This window comes from Desmodus rotundus, chromosome 2, assembly GCF_022682495.2.
Source record: "Desmodus rotundus isolate HL8 chromosome 2, HLdesRot8A.1, whole genome shotgun sequence".
Taxonomy (NCBI): Eukaryota; Metazoa; Chordata; class Mammalia; order Chiroptera; family Phyllostomidae; genus Desmodus; species Desmodus rotundus.
In genome coordinates this window covers 117,276,353-117,290,627 of record NC_071388.1, presented here as the reverse complement: position 1 = coordinate 117,290,627, position 14,275 = coordinate 117,276,353, and the positions used below count along the sequence as shown (strand labels likewise).

The 14,275-nt window shown below is 34.1% G+C and overlaps 1 protein-coding gene and 1 non-coding gene across 10 annotated transcripts in view; one reads left to right on the top strand and one right to left on the bottom strand.

Annotated features, from left to right (window-relative positions):
* The window catches only part of PTPN4 (protein tyrosine phosphatase non-receptor type 4), a 249,822-nt gene that overhangs the window by 101,576 nt on the left and 133,971 nt on the right, over positions 1-14,275 (top strand). For 7 of the 9 annotated variants that reach the window (XM_053918579.2, XM_053918581.2, XM_053918580.2 and 4 more), the window contains 6 exons: positions 306-348; positions 427-526; positions 5,207-5,251; positions 5,512-5,564; positions 6,171-6,291; positions 10,291-10,378. In XM_053918579.2, the coding sequence (XP_053774554.1) occupies positions 306-348; positions 427-526; positions 5,207-5,251; positions 5,512-5,564; positions 6,171-6,291; positions 10,291-10,378 (450 nt within the window). The remainder of the gene's footprint in view (positions 1-305; positions 349-426; positions 527-5,206; positions 5,252-5,511; positions 5,565-6,170; positions 6,292-10,290; positions 10,379-14,275) is intronic. The other 2 variants (XM_071220645.1, XM_053918576.2) reach the window with 1 other exon arrangement.
* On the bottom strand, positions 6,841-6,943 carry LOC112313198 (U6 spliceosomal RNA). The gene has a single exon (XR_002975663.1). It is a non-coding gene; the product is annotated as a U6 spliceosomal RNA (small nuclear RNA).

Sequence of the window (14,275 nt, the reverse complement as noted above, 5' to 3'; positions counted from 1 at the left end):
TAGTTAAATTAACAGAAATCACATTAGATTACAGTAATTATTAAGCATTTTTACTTTTGGAATAGAGGGTATTGCACACTGTATAATTTGATGTGAAAGTCTTAAAGCCACCACAAGTACATTCAGTACTTTCTAACATAATTTTGTTATATTTGATATCAAAATCTGTAAGTTAATGATTTTTTCCTACCTAGGCCTTTTAAAAATGCAGTTTTTATTATTAGTCTTCAATTGAAACAGGTTTGCATGAATCTGTTATGTTCTTCAAGGAAAAATGAAATCAGTCTCATTTTTTTATTTTTCAGAGGTGGCTGGATCCAAACAAACCAATAAGGAAGCAGCTAAAGAGTGAGCATACATGTTTACTTGATGTTTTTGGAAGTATACTTCATAAAGATAAAGGGTTAATATAATCTGATTAATTAGAACTGCTTTTATTAATTCTAGGAGGATCTCCTTACAATTTGAACTTTAGAGTCAAGTTTTTTGTAAGTGACCCCAACAAATTACAAGAAGAATACACAAGGTGAGTTTATAGAGTATATTTTTCTTGAAAATATTGTCAAAATTACTGTGAAATTTTGTAATTAATTAGGCAAAAATAGATTGCTATGCCATAATTCTGAGTTTACCAGCAGCACACTGAATAGGTTATAGATGTTCAAAGAAAACAGTTTCCTTCCCTCTTGGATATACTTCCATCTGGGAGTGCTTTAGGAGATTGGAACCCCAGGGCTACCCCATCCAGCCACAAGCAGCCTCCTGGGCTACATAAATACTAAAATTTTCTACTTGTGAAAAATAGTTAAGCAGTCTTGCTGTAACTAATTGAAGTAATCAAATGATGTGGCAATTTAAGTAGTGCTACATAGTAAGAATTGTGCCTGCCTTTTTTCCCATGTAAAACCATAATCTCTATATGGTTGACTCTTGAAAAATGTGGAGGTTAGGGACATTAACCACCTTTGCAGTAGAAATCTGCGTATAACAAGTTGGCCCTCCGCATTAGCTGATTCCCAAGTGCAGGCTGAAAATACAAGAATGGCCCAGATGAGCATTCTGATAGTATGTGAAAGTCAGGTGAACTGTTTAAGTTAGAAGTAGTGGAAATAATCTGTGTGGTAACCGTTGTTATTAAAATAATCTGAATGATAACTGTGTGTTGCTTGAAAGACATAATTAGTAATTCATTAACAAAATAAGACAGAATGGATATTAGCATATTATAACCTTCCATACAAGTATCAGATATAAGAATATAGGTCAGTGACTGCATTGAGAATTATTCTAAAAGATAGGTGCCAAATTTAAAATATGTACCTAAAGATACCTTTGGATAGGCTATTAGATGTTAATGTATAGGTTATCCTTTAGAATACTGTGGTAAAGTAGAAAAACAGAAGAATAAATTAAAGATATTTCCCTGTACCTGCCAATCCCCAGGTATTTGTGAAGTAGGGTTTTCAGTAGACCAAGTAAGAAATATTAGATTAACATCCTTTAGAGTCCTTTTCTGTTTTTGTGTTGGGGTGTGTGGTGGGGGAGGGGGTCCTTTTTTTTATAATAGGGCAACTCAAGAATATATAGGCCCTGGATTAGGCAGTCCTAATATTTGAAACTGATAATATCCAAGTTAATTTATCTTGAAAAGCAAAATTGTGTTATATGAATACCTTTTAGTTTAATACTGTAGCTCTTAGTCAGGTTTGTTGTTGTTGATTAAAATAACAAGATTTTTAGTATAGTAAAACCTAATTTTGGCCCTGGCCAGTGTGGCTCACTTGGTTGGAGGATTGTCCCATTACCAAAATATTGCAGGTTTGTAATGCAAGAATCCAGACCAGGGAATTAGTTGTACTTATATTCATGATATTCTGAAAAAACTACCCAGAGGACCAGGAAATAGGGAAATGCTGTGGACATGCTATTTATTACTCATGTTTTATAGGGAAAGTACACTGATGGTGGTGGGTCAGGTGAGAGAAACCATACCCAAACTCCAGCCTTGGTGCTATTTGGGTTAGGGAGGAAGTAGTGGCAGTGGGGAAAGAGCTGTGGTAGCGTGTAAAAATGCTACAGGGTTGTGATAAACAGAGGCTTTGAGAAGGTTAGGATTCCAGATACAGACTGTTTTCCTCCCTCCTTCATTGCTTTGACCAGGCAACCACCTGTTCTCTGAGGTCATGAAGGAGCCATATGTCCTGAGCTACCCCCACAGGGTTCAATTCCCAGTCAGGGCACATACCTGGGTTTTGGGTTCGATTTCCAGGTCTGGACACGTACAGGAGGCAACCAATTCTTCTTTCTCGTTGTTCTTTCTCTCTCTCTCTCTAAAAGCAATGAAAAAATGTCCTTGGATAAGGATTTAAAAAAAAAGCAAAACCTAATTTTGGATGAATTTCAAGGAAACTAGTCTGAATCAATGAAAATTGTGAATTATAAAACATTTTTAAATGCATTTTATTATTTCCTGGTATATATAACTTTAAATCAAGTAGCAAACTATTCTATAATGTTTTAGTAATCAGATTTTAAATATATAATACATGTTTGTAATTAAGAGATCAATAAATTTAAATTGGATTTCTAATGTATTGAATACTTATGAAAATTTTGTTAGCATAAGCAATTAAAATATTGTCAATTATAGACATATTCATAATTTACTTCACTAAAAAACCTGTCTTTGAATTTCTTAATGGAACTTGAATGTGTTGATTTCTTTACCACATGTTGAAAACATAATCAAGGAATAAATGTGTCTCACTGATATTTAAGTTGAAATGTCTTCTGGAAGTAGAAGAAAGTAAAATCAAGTTTGACAGTAATCGAGGAATTATTTGTACTCATTCCATCAGTCTAGAAAAGTATCCTTGTTTCCACCAGAATAATGAATTATTCAAAAATCCTTCATAATGGATTTATAATCTTGTAACTGAAACTATTTGGTAAAGTGAGGTAAGTGGCAAGTTTAATTTTATTACCATAGTATATATTGTACATCAGTGATTCTCTACTGATTACAAATCAGAATCACTTAGGGTAGCTCTTGCCTTGGCCACACCCCTAGATACTGATTTAATAGGTCTCAGATGGGACCTGTGCATAGGCATTACAAGCATCCCAGTGATTCAAATATGCTACCAGGTTCAGGAAGTACTCCTTTAAAAATTTAGTGCTTAGATAACTTTAATGTGATGGTCCTGGTTAGTAATAAAACACCTTTAGCCACAGTGCTAAATGTAAGGACTAGCATAAATCCCACAAAACAGTAAATCTGCTACACCTTCTTATTACCTTGAGGTTCCATTTTAGGTTAGTGGTAAAAAAGAATGACTTAGAGAGATTCCAGATTAAATGTCTTTTAGTGCCCTGGATGCTGTGGCTCAGTAGATTGAGCACTGGCCTGCGCCAGTGTGATTTCCACTCAGGGCACGTGCTTGGGTTTCGGGCCAGGTCCCTATATGGGGGTGTGCGAGAGGCAACTGATCAATGTTTCTCTTGCATATCAATGTTTCTCTCCTCTTTCTTCCTCCCTTCCCGTCTGACTCCCCCAAGTATTTTTTTTAATCTTTTAAAAAATAAGTAAATGTCAGTTAGTATTGCCTGCATCATTGGAATTTGAGGTTTCTCAGGAATCATGAGAATACAAATAACATTATTTTCATATCTTTTTAGTGTTTAGTTTACGGTATTATTATCTGGATTAGAAAAGTTTTGTTATATTTACAGCTTAAAAAGATATCTATATTTATCTCAGTCATTATTAATCTATGTGAAAGGTCTTAATTCTTAATTGTCTTTAAAAATTGGGCTTTTATCTTTCTATTTTAGGGCCCCTGGGATACATATACTAGGCAAGTGTTGCTACTTCGTTTTACAAATACAGAAACTAAGGCTCAGCCAAAGTTTAAATAATTTGCCAAAGATAACAGGCTGGCTTAGTTTTGGACTAATAGTTTAGATTTAGCTTATTCTCGTTTCTACTCTGTCAGTCCTTAATGATTAGTATGTAAATAAAATTCGGCATGAATAGGTATTATTTGTGTAGCATTTATAATATTATGTCAAGAGTATACATGACCTTTCAGTCCTAACTATAAAATTGTTTTCTACCAGGAACCTTGAAATTTTAATTATAAAACTAAGTAGACTGGATAGAAAATATTGTCTGAGATTGAGTAATAATAATTTCTATAATATTATGTATTAAGCCTCAGGGACTCTATTAAATATGGGAAGCCAGGATATTTGTATCAGCTTTAAAAAAAAATTCTAATCAATATCTGATTCCCAAAAAACCTTAATTACATTCTTTGGTAATTTGAATTGTCATGGAGCTCTTGAATGACTTTAATCAAAAAACTAAAATTTTTAATGATTTTTGTCTCTTGGAATATGTATACTTTCTGTAGTGGGGTGAAATAAAAGTCTGTAAATTCCCTATTTAAACATGTAAAGCCACAAATTCTGGTCTTTTGTTAACATACGGCGCAGGTGATTTTGTTCTTGCTTGGGTACATTTATGATGGAATGACTTCACCCACTAGCCAGGGACAGGACAATGCCATATTGTAAGCAACCTCAGGATTCCTGTTATAGGATACTCTTATATTTGTTGATTTTAAAGGAAATTGGTAATTCTACTTGGTAATTCTAATAATAGTAGAGCAATAGTAGGGAAAGGAACTTATATGTTTGTGGGGTTTTTTTCCTGATCAAAGAGAACTTTCTTAAATGAAAATGGAAGGGTTCTTTTCTATAATTAGTAGTTTCTTGCAGCCTAATAAGATAATCAACACATACACTTCCTATATTAGCAGAAATAATGGTTTTCTTCAGCTGGTCTGCTGTGTCTGTTTGCTGTGCTTCCTAGGCCTATTACTTTCTGCATACACCAATTCTTAGAGTATTTCTCTCTAATCTTCTCCCTCAATTGTGTAACTCTTAAGAAACTTTAGGAATTTTATAATGAATCTAGTGGAAGGAAACAAGATATTTGCATTACAAAATTTCATTTATCAAAGAATTTTAAAACTTGGATTCATAAATTTATGAAAGCTTATTTTAAAATCTTTTTGTGCTTTAATATGTATATTATAGGAGCAAATACTTAGATATTTCAATTTTGTTAATGTAACTATACAGTTTTTTATCTCTAAATGTTTTAATTATAGTAAATGCTAACTATCTTTTCTTTTTTAAGGTACCAGTATTTTTTGCAAATTAAACAAGATATACTTACTGGAAGGTGGGCTATTTTAAATTCTTAGTAATGGGGTTTAAAAATACTCTTAATTCCGTATTATTTAAGTAATTTGTGATCTTTGAAAAAAATCTATTGAAAAATGGTTACATAAAACATGAATTCCTTTCATCAAATAAATTTATAACAATAGTTAAAATATAAGTCATGGAAATTTCAAGTGTGAATAGTATAATGTAAATTATAGTGCTTTTGAAATTATTGTGTTTAAATTCAGGGTATGCATTTCTGTTTTGTTTTGTTAGATTGCCCTGTCCTTACAATACTGCTGCCCTTTTGGCTTCATTTGCTGTTCAGTGTAAGTATCAGCCCACTTTTTTTTTTTTTTTAAAGATGTTACTTATTTTTTGAGAGAGGGAAAGGGAGGGAGAAAGAGGGAGAGAAACATGGATGTGAGAGAGAAACATCAATCAGTTGCCTCTTGTACGCATCCCGACAGGGAACTAAACCTGCAACCCTGGCATGTGCCCTGATCTCAGAAATCAAACCAGCAAACTTCAGCTTTGTGGAATGATGCCCAACCAACTGAACCACACTAGTCAGGGTAGTATCAGCCAACTTTTGTGACAAGTAGCATGTGTAACTGCATTATCTGTGTTGCTAATACATTGTTTTAAATAAATAAGTCCTTTAGAAATGTTATTATACAGAAAAAAGTTGCTGCAGAGGAAATGTAATGAAACATCCAATTAGTTAGCAATTACTTTTGATTCCAGAAAAAAAATTCTAAAGTTGTTTGTGATCTAGAATAATGTTATATGCATTATTATAACTTGTTTAAATGGTAACAGTAGAAACATAAACATTTACTTCCAGAAATATAATGAAATTCATGACATTGCTGATTTGGCTTTAGAAATTTAAAAATGTGTATTAAAGTGGATATTTTTCTTCCATTTATTAGCTGAACTTGGAGACTTCAATCAGTCAGAAAATTCGCCAGGCTACCTCTCAGATTATTCTTTCATTCCTAATCAACCTCAAGATTTTGAAAAAGAAATTGCAAAATTACATCAGCAACATACGTAAGGATTTATTTACTTTTCTGCTTATTTGGTAAACTTAATGGCATCTTTTCTAGAGAAGTGTTTTAAATTATTTCTAATGTGATTGTTGTATTTATTTAATGTAGAACAGTTACTATTATGTAAAGTAATATGATATGATTGGTATAAGAAATGTAGGTGATCTGTATAAAAGAAAAATCATTCTTTATTTCATGTGAGACTTATTTTCATTTCTATTAAGAGCTGGAAAGCTATATGTAACAAATTTATTTGCTATTATATCTAGTTGCCAGTTTCGTTATATAAAGTTTTTGTTTGTTTTTTATTGTTGCGTAGTTACAGTTGTCCTGCCTTCCCCGCGCCCCCCCCCCCCCGTTGCTCTCCCTTGCCCCATTCCCCCACCGCACACTCACACAGTCTCCCCCCACCCATTTCTGTGCCCATGGGTCCTCTATTTGTGTTCCTTGGCTTGCCCCTTAAACGTTTTTATTCTGTGTTAAAGTGTGTGTGTATATGCCCTCGTATGTGTGTAAAGGGTTTTCTGTTTTTCATCTTTTTAATCACCTTAAAAATATGGAACGCTTCAAGAATTTGTGTGTCATCCTTCCACAGGGGCCATGCTAATCTTCTATTATTCTAATTTTAGTGTATGTGCTGCCAAAGATAGCACTGAAAAGGTTTTTTTTAATATAAAGTTGCCAGGAATATATATGTAGTTTTGTTATTATATAAAGTTGCCAGGAATTTTAGAATATTAATATGTTACAGTCTATTTAGCAATTTTTTCTCAGGTTTTATCTGTGTGAAAAAAATAATTTTTGTTTAGTGACGAGCCAAGAGGAGAAAAAGAACTTTATGTAATACTAAATTGATAAAAACTAATTCTTTATTTTCATTGTCTCTGGTTGTATTTTGCTTGCTTGTTTATTAGGTTCCAATTATAGGTGAGATCATACAGTATTTGTCTTTTCCCACCTGGCTTATTTTACTTACCATAGTGCTCTCCAGTTCCATCCATGCTGTCACAAAGGGTAGGAGCTCCTCCTGCATAGTATTCCATTGTGTAAATGTACCATAGTTTTTTGATCCACTCATTTGCTGATGGGCACTTAGGTTGCTTCCAGCCCTTGGCTATTGTAAATTGTGCTGCTATGAACATTGGGGTGCATAGGTTCTTCTGGATTGGTGTTTCAGGGTTCTTAGGGTATAATCTCAGCAGTGGAATTGCCAGGTCAAAAGGCAGTTCCATTTTTAGTTTTCTGAGGAAACTCCATACTGTTTTCCACAGTGGCCTCACCAGTCTGCCTTCCCACCAGCAGTGCACTAGAGTTCCTTTTTCTCCACAACCTCTCCAGCATTTGTTGTTTGTCGGTTATCATGGCTGTTCTGGGGGTTGTGAGGTGATATCTCATTGTGGTTTTAATTTGCATCTCTCTGATGGCTAGTGACGCTGAGGATCGCCCTCTGTATGTCCCCCTTGGAGAAATGTCTGTTAAGGTCCTTTGCCCATTTTGTAATTGGAATGCTTGTCTTCCTGGAGTGGAGTTCTGTGAGTTCTTTATATATTTTGGAGATATAACCCTACTCCAAGGTATGATTTTGCAAATATATTTTTTCATACAGTTCCCTTTTCATTTGCTGATGTTTTCTTTGGCCAGGCAGAAGCTTTTTATTTTGATGAAGTCCCATTTGATTATTCTTTCTTTGTGTCCCTTGCTCTGGGGGACAGACATATCAGTGAAAATATTGCTGCGTGGAATATCTGAGCCAGAGGGGAGGTGAGAGGGGGTAATGGGGGGAAAAACAGGAAGGGTTGTCAGGAACATACGTAATACAGGACACATAGACAAAGCCAAAGGGGGCTAGGCTTGAGGTGGGGAGGTGGGGATGGCTGGGGTGGGGAGGAGTGGTGAGAGGGAAAAAAATTAAAAACTAGTCCTTTAAAGATAGTAGCAAGTGTTCAACTTTGATATAGTGTGAGTCTAACTTTGTTACATAATTTTTTCCGAGACAACATCTGTTGTTTTGAATAGAAGGGAACATTGTTTGTTGGGTCAGAGTCCAGTTTTGCTTTACCATACCGTTCAAAATATTCATGTAGGAACTAAGGCAGTTGCATATTGGCTAAGAGTGTGAACTTGAGCCAGACTGTCTGGATTGAAATTCTGGTAAGGTTACTTACTATCTTATAACCTTGGCCAGATTTATAGCTATGTCTCTGCTGCTCTGATTTCTTATATGTAAATAGGTAGTAAGAAAAATTTCCTACCTCTGGAGTTACTGTAAGGATTTTTACATATAAAGGATTTAGAACAGTGCCTAGCACATGGTAAGCACTGAAGAAATATTAGCTCTTATTATTAAAGAAACTTACTTTCATTTGGTAATGGCCCATGTGTCTAAAACAGTTTAGTAAACTATAGCCATTGCCTATTTTTGTATGGCTCGTGGGATAAGAATGGTTTGTAAGGTTTAAATGGTTGGAAAAAAATAAACAAAGAATAACATTTAGTGGCATGTGAAGTTTTGAGAAATTCCAATTTCTGTGTCCATAAATGAACACTTAGTGGAATACAGATTCCCTCATTTGTGTGTGGTTGCTTTCACATAACAGTGGAGTGAAGTAGTGCCACAGAGACCATGTGGCCTGAAAGCTTAAAGTGTTGACTGTCTAGCTCTTTCCAGTGAAAACTTGTGACCCCCAACCTAAAATAAGAATAATGAATGAGAATTTTAAGGCTGGCCTAATGTTGTAAGGGGGCTGTTTTGGTCTAAAAGTAAATGTCATTTATAATATCTGAAATAAGGGTTTGAAGATAAACCCAATTTATGAAAAAATTACTAATAATGAAAAGTGTCTTCTGCAAGGAAAAGGATTACACATTTGACAAGATATTGATTATATATTTGTGTTTGGTTTAAAGAAATAATTCCTTAAGTCTTTAAACGAAGGAAAAATAGAATTATGTAGTTTAACTGGGGTGGGGAAGGTAGAATATTTAATAACCTAACTGAATTTTATGGAATGTCGAAGTATATGTACTTTTTAATTTTTTTTATATATATGGGAATCCCATATTAGTAGTAATCATGCATTGGCAGGGTGTTGGCTCCTTTTTTTTAGTATCATTAGTGAATGAAAGATTTATATCTTTGGTTTTGTAATTTGCTGCTTTTGCTCAACTGAAGTCTGATAATAACAGATCACTGAGGTTGTTAGAACAGTATATTGTGTAGGAGTAAGCCCATTTTAAATGCTTTGCATAGTTCTAAAGCTTCTGTTCATAAGAATCACCTGGGATATTTCTTAAATGTAAGCAATTTGGACCCCATTCATTCTATTATCAGACTATAAAATAGTACTTCTGAAACTATCTTGTGTGAAAGACCAATTTTCTCCTGATCTGTCATGGAACATTTCTAAAAAATGTAAAAATGAATTAGTAGAAAAGTAAAATGGAGAAATGGACAAAGATATAAAAAATTACAAGGCATTTTTTAATTATTAGAGTCAACAGACATAAAATTACTCTATGAAGGTCCTATAAAAGACTCAAACACTCTCATTTTCTGTATTTATTATGAATCAATATCTGTCTGTCCACTGCTCTCTGAGAAACACTGCTTGGAGGTTTTCTCAGAATCCACATGTTTCAGAAGCAGTCTGTGTGATTTAAATGCAGATATGCTATACAGACCAAATTTTGAAAAATACTACTTATGTCTGAGGATGAGTGACTTTCTGACAGCTGTAAGAACAGCTACAGACTTTTAAAACTTGATGCATTCTTATAGTCTCAAAAATAAGAAAATACTGTACAAAGGAATAATTTGTGTTACTGAGAATGTACTCGCCAGATAAGTTAGATGTTACCATATGTAACTAAGAGGAGTAGTCATGCATGGTGTGTCATAAAAAATTTTTTAGGATGCTGAGAAATTTCCAGATAAACAGCCTTTTCTAATTTGGACATGTTTGTGATTGATGTAATTTTTAACCTAATGATGTTTTTACAGAGGCTTATCTCCTGCAGAAGCAGAATTTAATTACCTGAACAAAGCACGTACGTTGGAACTCTATGGAGTTGAATTCCACTATGCAAGGGTAAGTGAAGAAAACTTGCTTTGATGGTGTTGAGTTAGTCTGTATCACTCAGTAATGTCCTGATATAATTAGGTAGCAAATACACACCCGTGCATAATGTGCACCTATAGTTTTTGTGTGCATTATACATGGGATTATGCCCCATGGTATGTAATCATTATACCCATGTGTAACGTGTATCCTTATTTTCCCTCAAAAATTTGGGCAAGAAGTGGGCATTATACATGGCAAAATACAGTAGTTGTACTGAAAATTTCCTTTGAGTGTAAGTATTTTCGCAATTACTTAAGATTCAATACCTGATGAGAATAATGGTTGAAATAGATTTTTCATTTTATTTTTCTTAAAGGTACCCGGTTTATGTTATAAAGATAATTTTTGCAGACTAATGGAAACAGTACCTTTAGAATTTATTTTACAAAATAAAGATATAGGAAAAGTAGTTTTTTTGTATATTTAACTTTTGTGATAAGCATTATCATAAAAGATGTTTTCATCTCACTTCATGTTTTTTTCTCTTCATTTAGTGACATTAAAATTTTTTATTTATAAAGCACAAAATGAATGAAACATAATATATTTTGGCTGGTTCTCCCCAAATCACTTCATTGAGATGGAATTTATAGTCACTGGCTTCTTATACAACACTTAACATTTTTTTCATTGTGTCAAACTTGGCTGCTTCCGAAAGATTATTATCCTCCTACCATAAGCATATTTGTGAGTAGCTATCCTTCGCTGATGTGTCTCTACACTTAGATTTCTTCTCTTTAGCAAGAGGTGTTACGTTCCTTTAGAAGTACCTGGAGTACATAGAGCTATTTTCCATAACCAGTGAAAAGCGGAATTATAAGAAATCATTGGTTAAATTTGTTACAGGTTTTTTGTTCTCTTGGGACAAATTGCCAAACCTAATAAGGATAACAGCCCGAAAGGGAGTTTTCTTTAGTTATATATTTTTAATTTACTTTAATTTGTAGACATAAACAGAAAAATAGCGGTCTGAGAATGCTTAAGTTCTATTTCATGTAATGGTTTTATTGTTTAAGGCCTTACCTGGCTATGTTCTGAGAGGAGCACTTATTCTTAAATTTCACAGTGCGTGTGTTGATCTCTTCTTTAAAGAACAGAACGACTTGCTTTCCTCACATAACTCTATCTGGTAATTCTGAGTGCTTGTGACTTAGAAATTTGTCTAATGCCATTAGTCAGATGTGTAAGGCTTTCTTAACTTCCTGTTTTCTTTAAAATGTGCCTCTTCACCTTCCCTCGTTTTGGAGGACTATTGCCTTTGAACGTGGTTCTCTGAAATATAACTTAGTGGTCAGTATTTGTGCAACTAAATTTTGTTTTTTATTATAATAAAGTTTAAAATCAATAGAAATTTAGTATCTGAACTGAACTATGGTTAACAAGAAAAAGACAGCTATTTTCAGTCATTTTAACCTTTATCATTTTAATAAAGGTAGTTTAGACTGCTGTCTGTTATCTGTGACTGCTATCAATTAAATACAAAGAATATTAGACTACTTTCCTTTTTTCTATTTCTTTATTAAATTTATCAGGGTAGCAATGGTTAATAAGATTACATAGGTTTCAAGTGTACATTTCTCTGCTACATAATGTATATATTGCATTATGTGCCCACCTCCCAAACTCAGATCATCTTCTGTCACCATATATTTGGCCCCCTTTACTACCTCCCACCCTGCCTTCCCTCTGGTAACCACCATATATCCCCCATCTGAGTGAAATCATATGGTTCTTAGCTTTTTCTGACTCACTCACTTCACTTAGCATAATACCATCAAGGTCCATCCATCTCACAAATGGCAGTATTTCATCTTTTCTTATGGCTAAGTAGTATTCCATAGTGTATATATATATACCACATCTTCTTTATCTAGCCATCTATTGAAGGACACTTTGGTTGGTTCCATGTCTTAGCCACTGTAAGTAATGCTTCAGTGAACATCCAGGGAGGCATATGTCTTTGTGAATAAATGTTTTCGAATTTTTCAGATAAATACCAGAAGAATGATTTCTGGGTCATATGGTAACTCTATTTTTGATTTTTTGAGGAACCTCCATACTGTGTTTGGTAGTGGCTGTATCAGTTTACATTCCCACCAGCAGTGTGTGATGGTTCTTTTTTCTCTACAACCTCTCCAACACTTGTTATTACTTGTCTTGTTGATAATAGCCATTCTCACAGGCACGAGGTGGTATCTCATTGTAGTTTTGATTTGCAGTTCCCTAATAGCTAGTGGTGTTGAGCACCTTTTCATATATTTGTTGGCAATTTGTATGTTTTCATGGGAGAAGTGTCTGTTCAGGTCCTCTGCCCATGCTTTAATTGGATTTTTAGGAGTTTTTTGGTGTTGAGTTGTATGAGTTCTTTGTTTGTATTTTGGATATTTAATCCCTTATTGGAGCTATTGTTTGCAAGTATCTTCTCCCATTAGGTTGGTTGCCTTTTTGTTTTGTTGGAGGTTTCTTTTGCTGTGTAGAAGCTTTGTACTTTCCCTTTTTAAGTGACATGGCTGGATTCCACACATAATTAACTATATTGTTTATTTGTTTAAAGTAAGATTTTTTTGTTGTTTAAATTATTGGATTGCGAAACTTTTTCTCAGAAAGTCATAAATGTAATTTATGAGTGCCAGATTAATTTAAAATTTAAATTGTCAGAGTCATTCAGCAGCGTATTTTATACAGTCAAATTATAAAAAAGCTAGGAAACGTCGTTTCTGTTGTGTGTGGTTACAGAGAGCTTAAGAAAATGTGCAAATGTTCAGTGATTATGAAGGGAAATTTCACAGCATCAGGAACAAAAAGGTAGAGGGGAGAGATTACATAAATAGAACACTTACATTTTAATTGAATATCACAAAGCAGAAGTGTGTTTGAGACAACATTTTATTTTGAAATGCAGGTAAGATGTTTTCTGTCTGGGGAGAACCAAGTTACTTGTAGCAATCTGCAAAATACAAGTAAGTCTTACTGCATTCATTGTGGTGGCTGTGTTATGTGCTTTGTACAGTGTTGGTGCTAAAGGTTACTTAGTGCACAAAACATCAATTAGCTCTGCCCTCGTGGAGTTCACAGTGTAGTGGAGGAGAAAGAAATGGAACATATGTTAACAATTAAATATACATATGTGAGAATATGAAGGGGAAAGTACAAAATACTATGGGATCATATGCCAAGAATATCTAATCCAACCTGGGAGCAAAAGGTAGGGAAGCCTTCTGAGAAGAAATAATATACTGAAGCCAGAAGACCAAGCAAGAATAGCAAAGAGAGTGGTTTTCACTATAGAGCCATCAGCATGAATGAAGACAGAATCACCAGAGAATATGGAATATTTGACAAAATCAAAACTTTATATGCTTAGAAGATTATATGAATAAGGGGAGAGGTTAGAAAAGTAAAGAATGAACAACAATCTCAGGATAAAAAGGAAAGAAAGAAGGATTTGGGAGATGGAGGAGGGAGGTTTTTTTTTTTTTAACATATAGTAAATGGATTGTGTGTGTGTGTGGGCCCAGTTGTATGCATTTTAACACACATATAGGTCCATGTAACCATTGTTGCTATCTGAATGCAGAACAGTTTCATTACCCCAAAAATTCTCACTGCCCCTTGTAGTCCAACTTTCTAATTATACCTGATGCCTGGCAAACACTGGTCTATTTTCTGACTCTAGTTTTATCTTTTCCAAAGTGTCTTATGAATGGAATTCTATAGTATGTTTCCTTTTGAAACAGGGTACTTGTATTTCTGGTGTATTTCTGGTATTTGAGATTTATCCAAGTTATATCAATAGTCCATTCCTTTTATTGTTGAGTAGTATCCCATTCTATAGATGTACCATGGTTTGTTTATTCAGTCACC